Source organism: Protopterus annectens, chromosome 2.part1 (assembly GCF_019279795.1).
Source record: "Protopterus annectens isolate FY-2018-M chromosome 2.part1, PAN1.0, whole genome shotgun sequence".
Classification (NCBI taxonomy): Eukaryota; Metazoa; Chordata; order Ceratodontiformes; family Protopteridae; genus Protopterus; species Protopterus annectens.
In genome coordinates, this window is record NC_056729.1 from 82,218,323 (window position 1) to 82,231,128 (window position 12,806).

Below are 12,806 nucleotides of genomic sequence, written 5' to 3' on the forward strand. Positions count from 1 at the left end.
GTCTGAAACAGCCTTGTATGCCAGACAGGTCATCTCTGAACAGTCTGTACGAGACTGAGTAGACAATAGGGCTTTTAGCCTATCTGCATAGGACAGGTGCTTGAGACCCTGGATTTTCCTGGTCAGGAACCTCGGTGGTCTCTCCAACTGCTGCATGTGCTTGGCACGGTAAATGCCGAAGGCAGCATTGTACTCAATGGGTCTGATAAGGGAGGAGTACAGGGATGTTAGGACCTCCTTGCTCCTGGATGAAATACCCTTAATTATGAGGTGGGCCATGTAGAAAGCCTTCCGTACAATGGCAGCAATGTGGTGATCAAAAAAAGTCATGCTGCTATCAAACTGGGAGCCCAAGTAGTTATTAAAGGGATAATTAGTGGACACGCCATTTTCCCCAAAGGGGATAATTATGCTTTTCTTGACATTTGGTTTGAGGCCATGCTTCTGGCACCAGTCATTTGTTTGGGTAAGGCCCTCTTGGAGGATGTTCACATCACTAGGGGAATTTATGACCTAGTCTAGGTTCCACTTAAACTGGGTAACTGACAAATTTGGATTCACATGGATGGGAACTCTGCTCCACAACAGGATCCAAATGGTCACATCTTCCCAAGGATCTGGGCTGTTAGCCTGAAACTCATCTGCGCCCCCCCCCCCCCCAAAGTTATAAAATGCAAATATGCTCCTATAATCCCACTGACATTAGTCAGCAAACTCAATCTGAGGTCAATTAATTCACAGAAAGATTGCGGGAGGGAAACATTTTCTGAACCAAATGTCTCACTGATCAGATAAAGCTCTGTATCCAGTCAACCTTAATAAACTAGGGATGCAGGCGATCCAGTTTCTGGTATGCTTGTCCTTCCATTTAACTTTCCAAAATCACACGCATTTCCGCAGAATCAGTTTTTCCATTGCTTCACTCAACTTATATTTAACAGTTGTAATGATTGTCATGCTTAAGAATTACTGCAATTGCATTTTCATGTTGAAAACAAAACTGTTCAAAGTGTCCATAACGTGTCCAGTCAGCATCTTTAATTTTTGTGTGCCTGCTGCTTGCACTCACACTACTCACCTTTTTCAGAAGGCCAAGTAAATGAAATGCATGGGGCACGGAGTTAAAAGCCTCAATTGGAAACTGGTGAAGATGCTTTACCAGTGAATGCATTACGTAGACTAGAATAGCTAAAATATACACACAAGAGCGCAAGTGTTTTTAACAGAGCCAAATTACAGTAAACCACTTGAATTCACAACTATAATAAAGCAAGGAAAAGCTGTTTTACTCACATTCAAATTTGGGCTTCTTAAGCATTTTCACTTTTCGGACAAAGACATCATGTAGTGGGTATATGGACTGACAAGCCTTTTCTATATCCTTGCCAATACTGTCAGGTATCCTGTGAAAACAAAGCAGTTCCTGTACAAAACTAAAAATCAAGCAGCAATGTGTACAGTTTGTACAATACAACTTCTCATAAGAGTTTTTCAAATTTGTACCAAATTCTCCATGTTAATGGAAAAATGATGGTTAATGGAAATATAACTTTAGCTCATATCAAATGTAGTTACTAACCCATACAGAGACAGTGCTACTGTATACATTTACAACAAATTCTGGGTGGCTAGGTTCCATTTTTGTTAGTGTACGGTCAACCTTTAAAACTGCACTAACTTACAATTTGTTGACTACTTCTTTGAGGTCATTGGTTTGCACTTCACGAGTCATGATTTCCACCATTTTCTTCCGTATCTGACGGACCTGCTGGTGCTGGGCATAAGAGGTTTTGCGGACCTGGTTGTTGCGCTTCTTGGTAAATCCAACACAGAAAAGACGCAGCAAGTACCCATCTGTAGTCTTAACATCAACATGAGCTTCAATCATGGTCTAAAATGAAAGCCAAGGAGGAAAACTATTAGCTTGCTCCAACTTGCAATCTTAATGAATTCTGAATGAAACTTTGAGAGACTGTCAAATAAGGCTGTACTACTTGATAATGGAGCATGACTGTGCTTAAATTAAACAAGTGGTGTCATCACAGAAAATGCTGAAGGGTTAAGAAACTACATAGCAGTTTAATGTGTCCCTACACCATTTGCTTATGTTTAGATGTGGGTACCCATGTCAAATAAAATAAATATTATTACGTTAAGATGGATTGCACAACAATTTTTGGCTCTAATGCCAGACTACTCTGTTGTTGCTCCCAGCATGTTACATTCAGTAATGCACTGGTATCTCAGAAATTTAGTGCCTTAACTTTTCTTGATTTTTCAATTCAAATCCCGGGTCCAACAATGAAATTTGAAAAAAAGGGGCCCTTTAGTAAAACAAACTGCTCCACAGGACCAATACATTTACAGACAGCTTTACTGACAAGAGAGTGACAATGAACAGCTGTTTAAGTAAACTCAACACAAACAGTACATGTTCAGATCACTGCTGGAGTAGCCTTGGCTGGATTAATGATATATGATCAAATTCTTGAGACCATTTAAAAAGTTGAACATGTGAAAACTCTTTACCACAGGGACAATCACCCCTGAACCCCAGCACCCCCTAATTATGTATACACCAAATCAGAAATAACACTACACATTTCCAATGCCCACTGTACTGCAATCTCATGACAATTCATGGTTTAAACAAACAGGGATACGTTCAACTTTCATATGAAATTCAACCACTTCAAAAAAGTGAATTTTAAACACAGACCCAGCCTTAGCTATATGGGTTATATCTGGCCAAGAATACAGCAGCTGGCCAGCTTTCCCTTTGGAGCTTTCATGCCAACAGAGAAAGAGGTACGGAGCCCTGAAAGGACAAGATTAGGAACAAAAATTAAGTGTCCACATCTTGGCACAGTTACAGTAAGTTTATTGTACTTCTTGCCTTACAGACATTACGATCAGCCTGTACAAAATGTACTGTGTTTTGTCCCCTTCTCGCCTGCCAGACAGCATCTCAAAATGTCCTACTTACTTAATGATTACTTCACTTTTTCCAAATTCTTATCTTGACTTGATTTCTTCAAGACCCAACTCCTCAGCTGCTTGTTCCATTACTTTCCTCTTCATTAATCACCTTCGTTACTAGCAACAGGACTCGGTAAGAGTTTTCTACATCTTGGTTCCTCTATTCCCCCAATTCTTTTTTTCCAATCCAAATGAAACTACTTGCTTTAAATCACAGAATGCTTGCTTAAATTCAAACTCAAGACCAGTATATTAAAAAAAAAAGTTACTCCTTACCTTTTCCATAAACTTCTCACATTAACTTCAAACATTTGAAGCCTACTTGTGGCACAGAAATCTGTGCCAATATTTCCAAGCAGATATCCTAAATCCTCCAGACCTCATATCCTGCAACAATACAACTCAGTACTGTAACAGCAGCAAGGCAAAGGGGTAAATGGCCCAGGTAACGTGTTAGGGGAAACAACTGACAGCCAAGCCACCATTCAGATTGTTCTTCAGTGCATGCATCTGCAGACAAACAGGAGTTCTGCAGCACTTCATGTCTGGTCTAAACTAAACAGCTACAGTTAAAAAAAAAAGAAAAAAATATGTTTTAATTACTATAAATCAGACTGAGGAAGGTTGGGTACAAAACGGGACCCAACTGTCTCCTGCATTTCAGAAGCCTCAGGTACCTGATCATACTCCTCCAATTAAGAGCTGGGACAAGTGAAAGGGAGCTTCAGCATGCATTTGTCTAGATACCTGGTTGGTATAGAAATCCTAAACTTGCTTAACTCAAGGAGAGTACAATGAATACAGTGACCACAGACCCAAGATGCAAAATTAACAGCTGGTAAAGGGATTTTTAAGAGGACAGTAACAAAAAATATATATTTAAAAAAAAAAAAAGCAAACCTGCAGTTAGGACTCAGGAGAAGGAATAATAAAAAGTTGAATATGAGGCTAGCACTGTCAGATGAGAAGAAAGAGGTTTTAGAAGACTGGCAAATGAAGGCCTTAGTTCAGCAGAAGTGTAAACCTGAAGCAAAACAATTGTGGAGAGCAGAGATGGGAGTCTAAGCAGCAGCGTAGCGAACCTGACACTACAAGGAGCTGACTGGACCCTCCACCCTTTCCAAATATCTGGCCAGTGAGAAAGAGTGGATTTGTTTTGCTCTTCAAACGAACTAGAAAAGGTGGAGAGCCAGTAAGGAGAGTAGTCCCTGGTACTATTAAAGTAAGCTACATCTCTGCTTTCCATGTTAACATATTACTTTCCCCATTCTTTGTCCGTTTTCACCTTCTCACAGACTCTTGCACTTCTCCCCTGCGATATCAGATTTCTTGTTACCTCAGTTCTAAGTTCAAAACTCAGATGCATCTTTTGTCCTATTCTTATTTCTTTCCTACGGTTCAGGTAATAATTCTCGACAAGGTCAAACTGGTTTCCCCCCCTCTAAAGATCCCCCCCCCCCATCTTGTAATATTCCCACACCATTCTATTTGTTCTTAACATTTTCCATTCTTCAAGAGTTTTTCCTGCTTCTCTTCAAATTACCCCATTTACATGGATTTTTCATTTACATTCTGAAAATACTGTAAAACAAAACTTTTCTACACCCCCCCCCCCAAAATGGGGCCACAGTGTCAGTTTATGTCCCTTAATGGTGCTGGTCTGCTAGAATCAAGTCCTTCCATTATTTCTAATCACCTTCACATGTAAGATAAGTTATCCTTACTTGTGTGGTTTTGCAACAAGTCTGTAGGTCAGGTACAATCAACCCTCCCTCCTCTATTGTTAACACCTGTTTCACCCATTTTACTCTTTTGCACTTCAGCCAATCCACTCCTATACTACTCTTCATTCTGCCAATTTAAGAGAAGCTGTATGGAATACTTCTTGGCATACATGTAGTATTACACGCACTAATTGTTTTATAAAACGATCTAAATCTAAAGTTATCCCCCTATCTCATCCAAAAGTTCATTTGCAGTTAAAAAAGTTACCACCCAGATACCAAACTAAAGCTTTTTCTCGTATATCATACTATTCACAACCTTGTACATATGAATTTCTAATCTTCCTAGCCAAAAGTTCAATGTATAAGGCAAAGAAGTGAGGAGTGTGGACATCCAGTTTTGTTCTCCAAAATATGAAACAGAGCACAGCCCAATAATTTTTGTTGTAGCGCCATCACATATCCCCAAAATCGCAATGAACAATTTTTTTCCAGGAAAGAAAGTTTCTTCAAAGTGATTTCCAAGTTAAGCCCAAACATCTCTTCTACACAAACTTTGACTAAAAGGCTGCTCTGTATCTTGCTGGATTACTATTTTCATCAAGCTGTCAAACATCAGGCTGCCTTGGAAAAAAATATTAGAACCTCTGCCATTTAGACTTCTAATAAACCCATAAACATCAGAAGTCAAGGCTTAGAAGAGGATCTGCAGGGTTTGAATTTTCTTCGTTCTTTTGGAAAATTATTGCACTTAACTTTGACCCCCCTCTCCAATATAAACTGCTTACCTAGCTTTAAAAAATTTTCCTTCCACACGTCAAGTATCCGATGTAACACCAAACTCTCCTGCAGATTTCCCAGAATGCTGTACCACATTATAGCATTTCTCCAATTTCCTTTCTCAACCCTTGTATGTCTCAACTGCTTCCTCTCAGGTATTCCCTAGCCTGACAGACATATTTTCCTATAGTTGTGATATCTATTTTTTTTTCTTAGTAATTATGTTGGGGAACACCACTGTGCTCCTTTTCTTTGGCTTCCAGCTGCATCTGCAGCCAAGCATGGCCTGAAATGGTGACTGGGTGTACTTCAAAGCCTTTGAATAGGTTTAACAGTGTCTTTCTTTTCTGATATAAACTATCCAGCCTAACTCTAGATTCCATATTTGGTTAAAATGTGACCCTTGTTTCTTCGACACTTTCGCTACATCTTCTCCTCCATGTATTTTCATAAATGCTCCAAAGAATTTTCATTCGTGTTGCATGCATTTTCCTTGGTCCCAAGCCCCACCTTTTTGCTTAATTCTTTTCCAACTCCCCTCATATATAAACACATCTGGCCAAAAAATGAGATCACCTCACTATGTATTTAATACTTTGGATGTTTTCCATAAAAAGATTGAACATTAATCACCCTCCCCAATTTTTGTACACTAGGTTGAAGGAGTCGCATAAGTGACCAACATCTACAGCCAATGTTCACACCAGCGAACAGAGCAGACCTCCCATAGTTTTTTTTTATACTACACATGCTTAAACCTATGGCCAATTTTGAGTGACTAATACCCAAGCAGCCATGGAAAACCTACACAAACAAAGTCAGGCAGATTCCACAGAAGGCACCTCAGCCAAAAATAAACGAACCAAATAATCTCTTATTGGGACGTAACATATTGGGACGTAACAGTACTCATTGCACTATCAGCAAAAATTGACCCATCAACTACCCTCTGACCAAAGCATGCCATCCTTCTCTCTACTCTCTCTTCTGTTATTATGGGTGGCACCCGTCTATTGTGATACCTCTCTTCCCGATATCTTGTAGAGGACTCTTATCATGAACCTACTTTAAAAATCAACTTATTATGCTCCTGTTGGTTTAAAGTTGTTTGCAGCTTTGTTGTATGGCTCACTTTTCTCAGAACACAGTATCACTCTTCAGGAATCAAGTCCATTCACACGTCCAGCACAGTGAAACCATGTTATTCTCCTCAGCCTTAACACACCTCTGCTTTTACACCAAACCTGGTTTTACCCTCTCTCATGTAGAAATGTTCTGCTACTATAAGACAAACTTCCAACGTGTGCGCACAAGATCGCGCATTATAATCTCACATGGTCCACTGTGACTTATGGTATGTGATCCCTTAATGTCCCACAGCAAACTTTTTTCACCATTTTTATTTCTATTACTCCCCAATGTGCGAGCTAGTACTCTAAGCATTACCCTCTACAGGCTAAACATCTCCCCCATTTACAAAAGATAACTTGCTTTAATGCAGACTGCCAGAGTTTGTTAATACTATTTTAAACTCCTCCCTCTCCCTTTGGCAGGGAACTAGTCATTCTCTGCATAATGACCTGTGCACAAGAAAGCCTCATTTGCTCTTTTGTTCCATTCACACTAATATGCACAGCCCCTCTCTTCTAAACTTCAAGAAATAACTCAAAAATCCCTTACAGAGGTAAAATCTTGGCTTTCTGATGCTGAGTTAATCCCCAGTCCCAGTAAAACTTACTATTTTCTCTAACAAACCAGACCTCCTGTTACCCTTCAAGATGCATGCTAAACAAAAACTGAACCAGTTTCTCACACTAAGCTTCTTGGTGTTACACTCGATAAGATGGAGATTTGACAAATTCCCTACCCCAACGATAAAAAAAGCTCATATTAAATTAGGCTCTCTACAGAATAAAACCCTTCCTCACCAACTCCACAAGACACTATTGCCAAAACACACGTAATCTGTACTCTTTATGCCTCAACCATGCTCACCAACCTGTACAAAAACAGAACTGGCAAAACTAGATGCCTGTTGCAAAAAAATTGGCAGATTCACCACCAACTCTCCTCATAGATCCCATCATTGTACTGCCCTACACAAATTGGCATGAGCTCCTAAATTACCTCACATACACAAAACTCACTATGGCCCCCACGGCATACTTTTCCTCCCAGACAGGTGTCCTGCACTCCTCAACATATTTCAACTCAAACCTAATAAAAAGACTACTTATATCTTCTGACAAATTCCTCTTAAAAGTCACAAAAGCAAAAAAAACTTTTCTGGTGATTCTCTACTCCAAACACATTGCCAGAACATGAAACTCAATCCCCAAAAAACATACTTATTACACTAAATCACCAACTGTTCAAATTTCTCCTCAAATCTCACCATTCTTGGTTCTGCTCCTGCCTTACAGCTGACCGATTCATCCCAGCTTTGCCACCTTTACAAGCTTTCCTTCACTACATCTCACTGTTGATATTCAGTCACACAACCTGATGGGAGTCTCTTTCCTATCCAACTCCCCTCCTATACTCACTATCTAGATCCGCAGTCTATTCCTCTGTCCCTCGTACTCTTTCTGAACTTCTCTACTACATCCTAAAGTCTACTTTCCTCTTAGTTAACCATACCTATTCTTTAACTACTCCGCACCACCCTTCACTTGTACAGTCAACTGTTCTGTCTATCCTCAAATCTATCTTTATACCCTGTTATCCTTGTATGTACCACATCTGTAGGAGTTTATACTGCATAATTTGTAACAATATTTATTCTGTTTGTGGCTTTTAACCCTTTATTTTATCACACCCTTAAAAATTCTGGATCACCTTTGGCAGCTTTTTCCCCCTTTCATTTCTGATTTTTTTTTAAATCATTTACTAAATTACTATTGTACTTTTACAATTTATTAAAGGTTTAAAACTCCCCATCATTAGCATTTAAGAAGGAGCCTGCTTCTCATTTTTACTCCAATACCCTTTAAATTACTCAAGCAGCATAACCTGGCCTTCCTGCACTTTAGACCTCACAAATCAGTACTTTAACAACATATGCCACATAACTACAAGGTGATATTCCTAGTCTTGCCCAATCAGACTGGCAATCCTACTCACCAACTTCTCTCACTGATCAAATATGTACCTGGCACTTTTCCGTTATTGGGGCAGCAGTCAGAATATGCAGTTGAAATACAGTTACATTTTGTAGAGTTCAGCTATTTTATTCAAAATGATGCATCAAATATACAGATGCAACTCAATATTTCAACAGGTTTAGTAAGTTTGTACAAGAAGGAAAATCTTCTGTGGAGGAGCTATAAAGCATTTACTGAAGCTGGCTGCTAACTGTGAAGAGCTGCTGCTGGCTTAAAGCAGCCTGAGAAAAAGTCCAGACTCTGACTTTTCTCCTCAGAAGCACCAGAGCATGTTGCATTATTCGGACTGCTTTTTTATTAATTTTATTACTTATCTGAACGGTGTTTGAAATCCTACACTGTTTGCACTCAAAACGTGTTTTTCATCTGTTTAACTCTAAAGGGCTACACACTCAAGTGCGACAGCTTGTTTTCTGTGTCAAGTGTTTTTATTGCTATATTTGCTTTAACTTAAAAAAAGAAGAAAAAAAAAAAAAAAAAAGACACCCTTCCCTCTACTTGCTTCCTGCCTTTCTAGAACTAGTACAGCACAGTTTTCAGATTTTGGTGAATTCTGAGCTGTTTGTAAGTTCCTGTGTTGTCCAGACCTTTCTAAAATAGAGGGAAGCTTCTCTGTTCATCAGTGAGAGTGGTGAGCTTTGGAACAGCCTGTCGCTGGAGGAGTGATTTCAGCTCTGAAAATGCAGTTTTATTGGCCATTTTGGGCTATTTCTATCCCTTTCATCTTTCTGTTTAAAAAAAAGTTATGTACTCACCATAACGTTCGATGTATGTAGTCCATCTCTCCTTACCTGTGGGTTTGGAGCCGAACCTCAGCATCGACTCAGCCATACTCCAGCTCTAAGTCTTCAATTGGCTCGTGGCTAAAATGTATCCCATCATGCAACAGGTCTGTTCCCCAGATCTTGTTAGTCTCACACACATACACACACACACACACACACACACACACACACACACACACACACTAAAGGACTACTGACACCTACAGACTATACCTCCAGGTCCTTCAGGAGGGGGGGGGGGGGAGGAGGGAGGGTTAGTTAGTAAGAATGTAAGGCGATATGGACTACATACATCGAACATTATGGTGAGTACATAACTTCTTGAGGTTATGTAGTCCAATCTCACCTTCATTCTTACCCGTGGGACAGCGTCCCTAGCACCTTGATCTTGGGTGGCTCAGTGAAAAATACTCGAGCACTGTGGAACCAAAGGAAGATCTGCCTCTAGAGACCAGATCTAATTTGTAGTGAATAATAAAAGGTACGAGGCGAAGCCCATGTTGCTGCAGCACAAATATCGTCCACACACATCCTAGCCTGAAACGCAGTTGAGGTAGCCACAGATCATGTAGAATGAGCCTTCACTTTAAAGGGTAATTCTTTGCCATTGGAAGCATAAATAAGATGCAATCGGAGATCCAGCGAGACAAGGTTACCTTAGAAACAGAAACCCCAATTCTAGTGTCTGAAAACGAGACAAACATTTGATCTAATTTCCAGAAATCTTTTGTCCTATGTAAATAGGAACGCAACTGCCTATGAATATCTAGCTGATGAAACATAAATTCTGCCTTGTTGGAGAAATCAGGAAAAAACAGGCAACTCAATGGATTGGTTGATATTGACAGCAGAGGCAACCTTTGGAACAAAGGAAGGATTGGTTCTTAAGGAGACCCTATCTTTGTGAAACACCAAATAAGGTGGCTTAAAATCGATAATGCTTGGAGTTCAGAGACCCGCCTAGCTGAAGTTATGGCTACCATGAATACGGTCTTCCATGACAAGAATTTAATGCTGCACGTAGCTGCGGGCTCAAAGGGAGTTTAGGTGAGCTTCTGTAATACAAAATTCAGGTCCCATGGCATTACTGGATCAAAGAATGGAGGTCGGAGTAACAAAGTCCCTTTCAGAAAAGCCCTACAAAGCCTACGAGCCATAAGGTTGGGCTCATTAGCAACGTGAAAGGCAGAAATCGCTGCCAGTTGCACTAATGGTTGCTGCCTCTGACCCCTGACTGAACAGTTAAGAAAGAAATTGAAATATTGCAGAAATAGGCACTGTATAAGAATCAAGAAGTCTCACGGACCCAATTAGAAAATCTCTTCCACTTATCGGAATAAATCTTACTGGTAGAAGGCTTGTGGGAAGATATAAATATGGATCACCTCCGGGGAAAAATCATGAAGCCTAAGGACAGAACTGGAGCAGCCAAGCTGTCAACTTGAGGGTCTGGATGGAGGGATGGAACTGTCCGGACATACGAGTCAGCAGATCTGGAGCTGGGTCCAGAATCCAGGGCTTGTCCATTAAAGTTGAAGGAAGGAAAACCAAATCTGACGAGGCCAGTGTGGGGCAATGAGGATCATTTTGCTTCCCATAGACTGTGCTTTCTGAATGACGTTTGATATCAGAGATAACGGTGGAAAGGTGTAGAGAAGACCGGCGGGCCAGTCATGAACCAGCGTGTCCCTGAGTGTCTTCCCCTCCAGGGGGATAAGGGTGAAGTAGCTGCTGCATTTGGCACTGAGGGGGCTGGCAAACAGATCGCAACAAGGCTGACCCCATCTGTGGAATATCTTCTCCGCAACATAATCGTTCAGGGACCACTCGTGAGGCATTAGGATAGCTCTGCTCAGCCTGTTGGCAATCACGTTAGACTTCCCCGGTATATGCGTTGCAACTAGAAAGCGTTGGGAAGACACCGCCCACTGCCAAACTCGAAGTGCCTAAATGCAAAGGGGGGATGATTTGGTTCCTCCCAGTTTGTTCATACCACTGACATGTTGTCGGAGTGGATTGCAATTGTCCCTACAGGGAGAAAGCTCTGAAGGGCTTGCAACACTAACAGCATTGCTCTCATCTCCAAGACATTGATATGCAAATGGGTCACAAGATCCTGCCACGTGACTTGGACTGTACTGCCGCGATAATGCTCCCCCCCCCCGATCTGGGAGGCATCCGTGGTCACCATGGCAACTGGAGAAGATGCAACAAAAGGCTTGTCCATGTTGAGACTGCTGGCCTGAAGCCACCAGTGTAGATGCTGCTTGCATGTGTCCGTAATCGGAATAGAATGGGAGAGTGGAAGATGCTGTAGTGACCACTGGGCGAAAAGCAGCCACTGAAGAACCCTCATGTGTAGTCTGGCAAGGGGAACTAGCATGATCGTGGCAGCCATGGTCCCTAATAACTTGAGGACCACTTTTGCCTTGACCTTCCTCAATGGTAGTAAGGCGTAGACATGCTGTTGTAGAGCCTGAATTCTCTCTTCTGGTAAGAATGCCCTCATGAGCACAGTATCTAGTTTGGCGCAGATAAAGGTGACAGTACGAGGGCAACAAGGCAGATTTTTTCAAATTTAGAGTAATTCCTAACCTTTGGCACAGTGTAATGGTGGCGCCCCTGGTCTATAACAATAGATGCCTGGTGGTGGCAGAAAGGAGCCAGTCATCCAGGTACAGAAACACTTGGAATCCCCGACGTCTCAAGTGAGCCATTACCACTGCCATGCATTTAGTGAACACCCTGGGGGCTGTGGTGAGACCAAAGGGCAGAGTGCGAAACTGAAAATGACTGGCTCCCAGCCGGAAGCATAGATGACTTCTCGATGCCCTGTCCATCTTGATATGGTAGTAAGAATCTTTGAGGTCGATGGAGTACATCCACACATCTTTCCCTAACAGAGGGAGTATTGACTGCAAGGTGACCATGTGAACTTGTACTTTTGTACATGAAGGCTCAATCGGCTGAGATCCAAGATGGGTCTCAGGTCCCCTGTTCTTACAGCACCAAAAAGAATCTGGAGTAAGTCCTTAATCCTACTTGGTCTGCGGGGACAGGCTGGATGACTGTTTGAAAGCAACTTTTTTATTTCTAATGTTGCAGAATTCCTGCGACTGGGTGGAACGTCTGGGATTCTCTTAGTTGGCGGGGGAGGAAAAGACAAGGGAATATGATAACCTCTGGAAATTATCTTTAATATCCACTAATCTTGGGTGACATCTTGCCAAACTTCTGGGAATAAAGAAATGTGACCCCGACTGGCTCCAAAGACGCACAGTTGGGACTCCCTTCAGGAGCACAGGTAGGAAGAACCACAAAAGGAATCACGGTCCCCCTGGTTACGCGGGCCTCCTCTGCCTCTAGGGCGATGT

At 41.5% G+C, this 12,806-nt stretch overlaps 1 protein-coding gene across 1 annotated transcript in view; it reads right to left on the minus strand.

Moving 5' to 3' along the window:
* RPS3A (ribosomal protein S3A) overlaps positions 1-12,806 on the minus strand; it is a 511,490-nt gene that overhangs the window by 425,226 nt on the left and 73,458 nt on the right. Inside the window, exons 4-5 of the mRNA XM_044062039.1 lie at positions 1,683-1,891; positions 1,294-1,403 (exon numbers count right to left, since the gene is read on the minus strand). Coding sequence (XP_043917974.1) covers positions 1,294-1,403; positions 1,683-1,891 — 319 coding nt within the window. The remainder of the gene's footprint in view (positions 1-1,293; positions 1,404-1,682; positions 1,892-12,806) is intronic.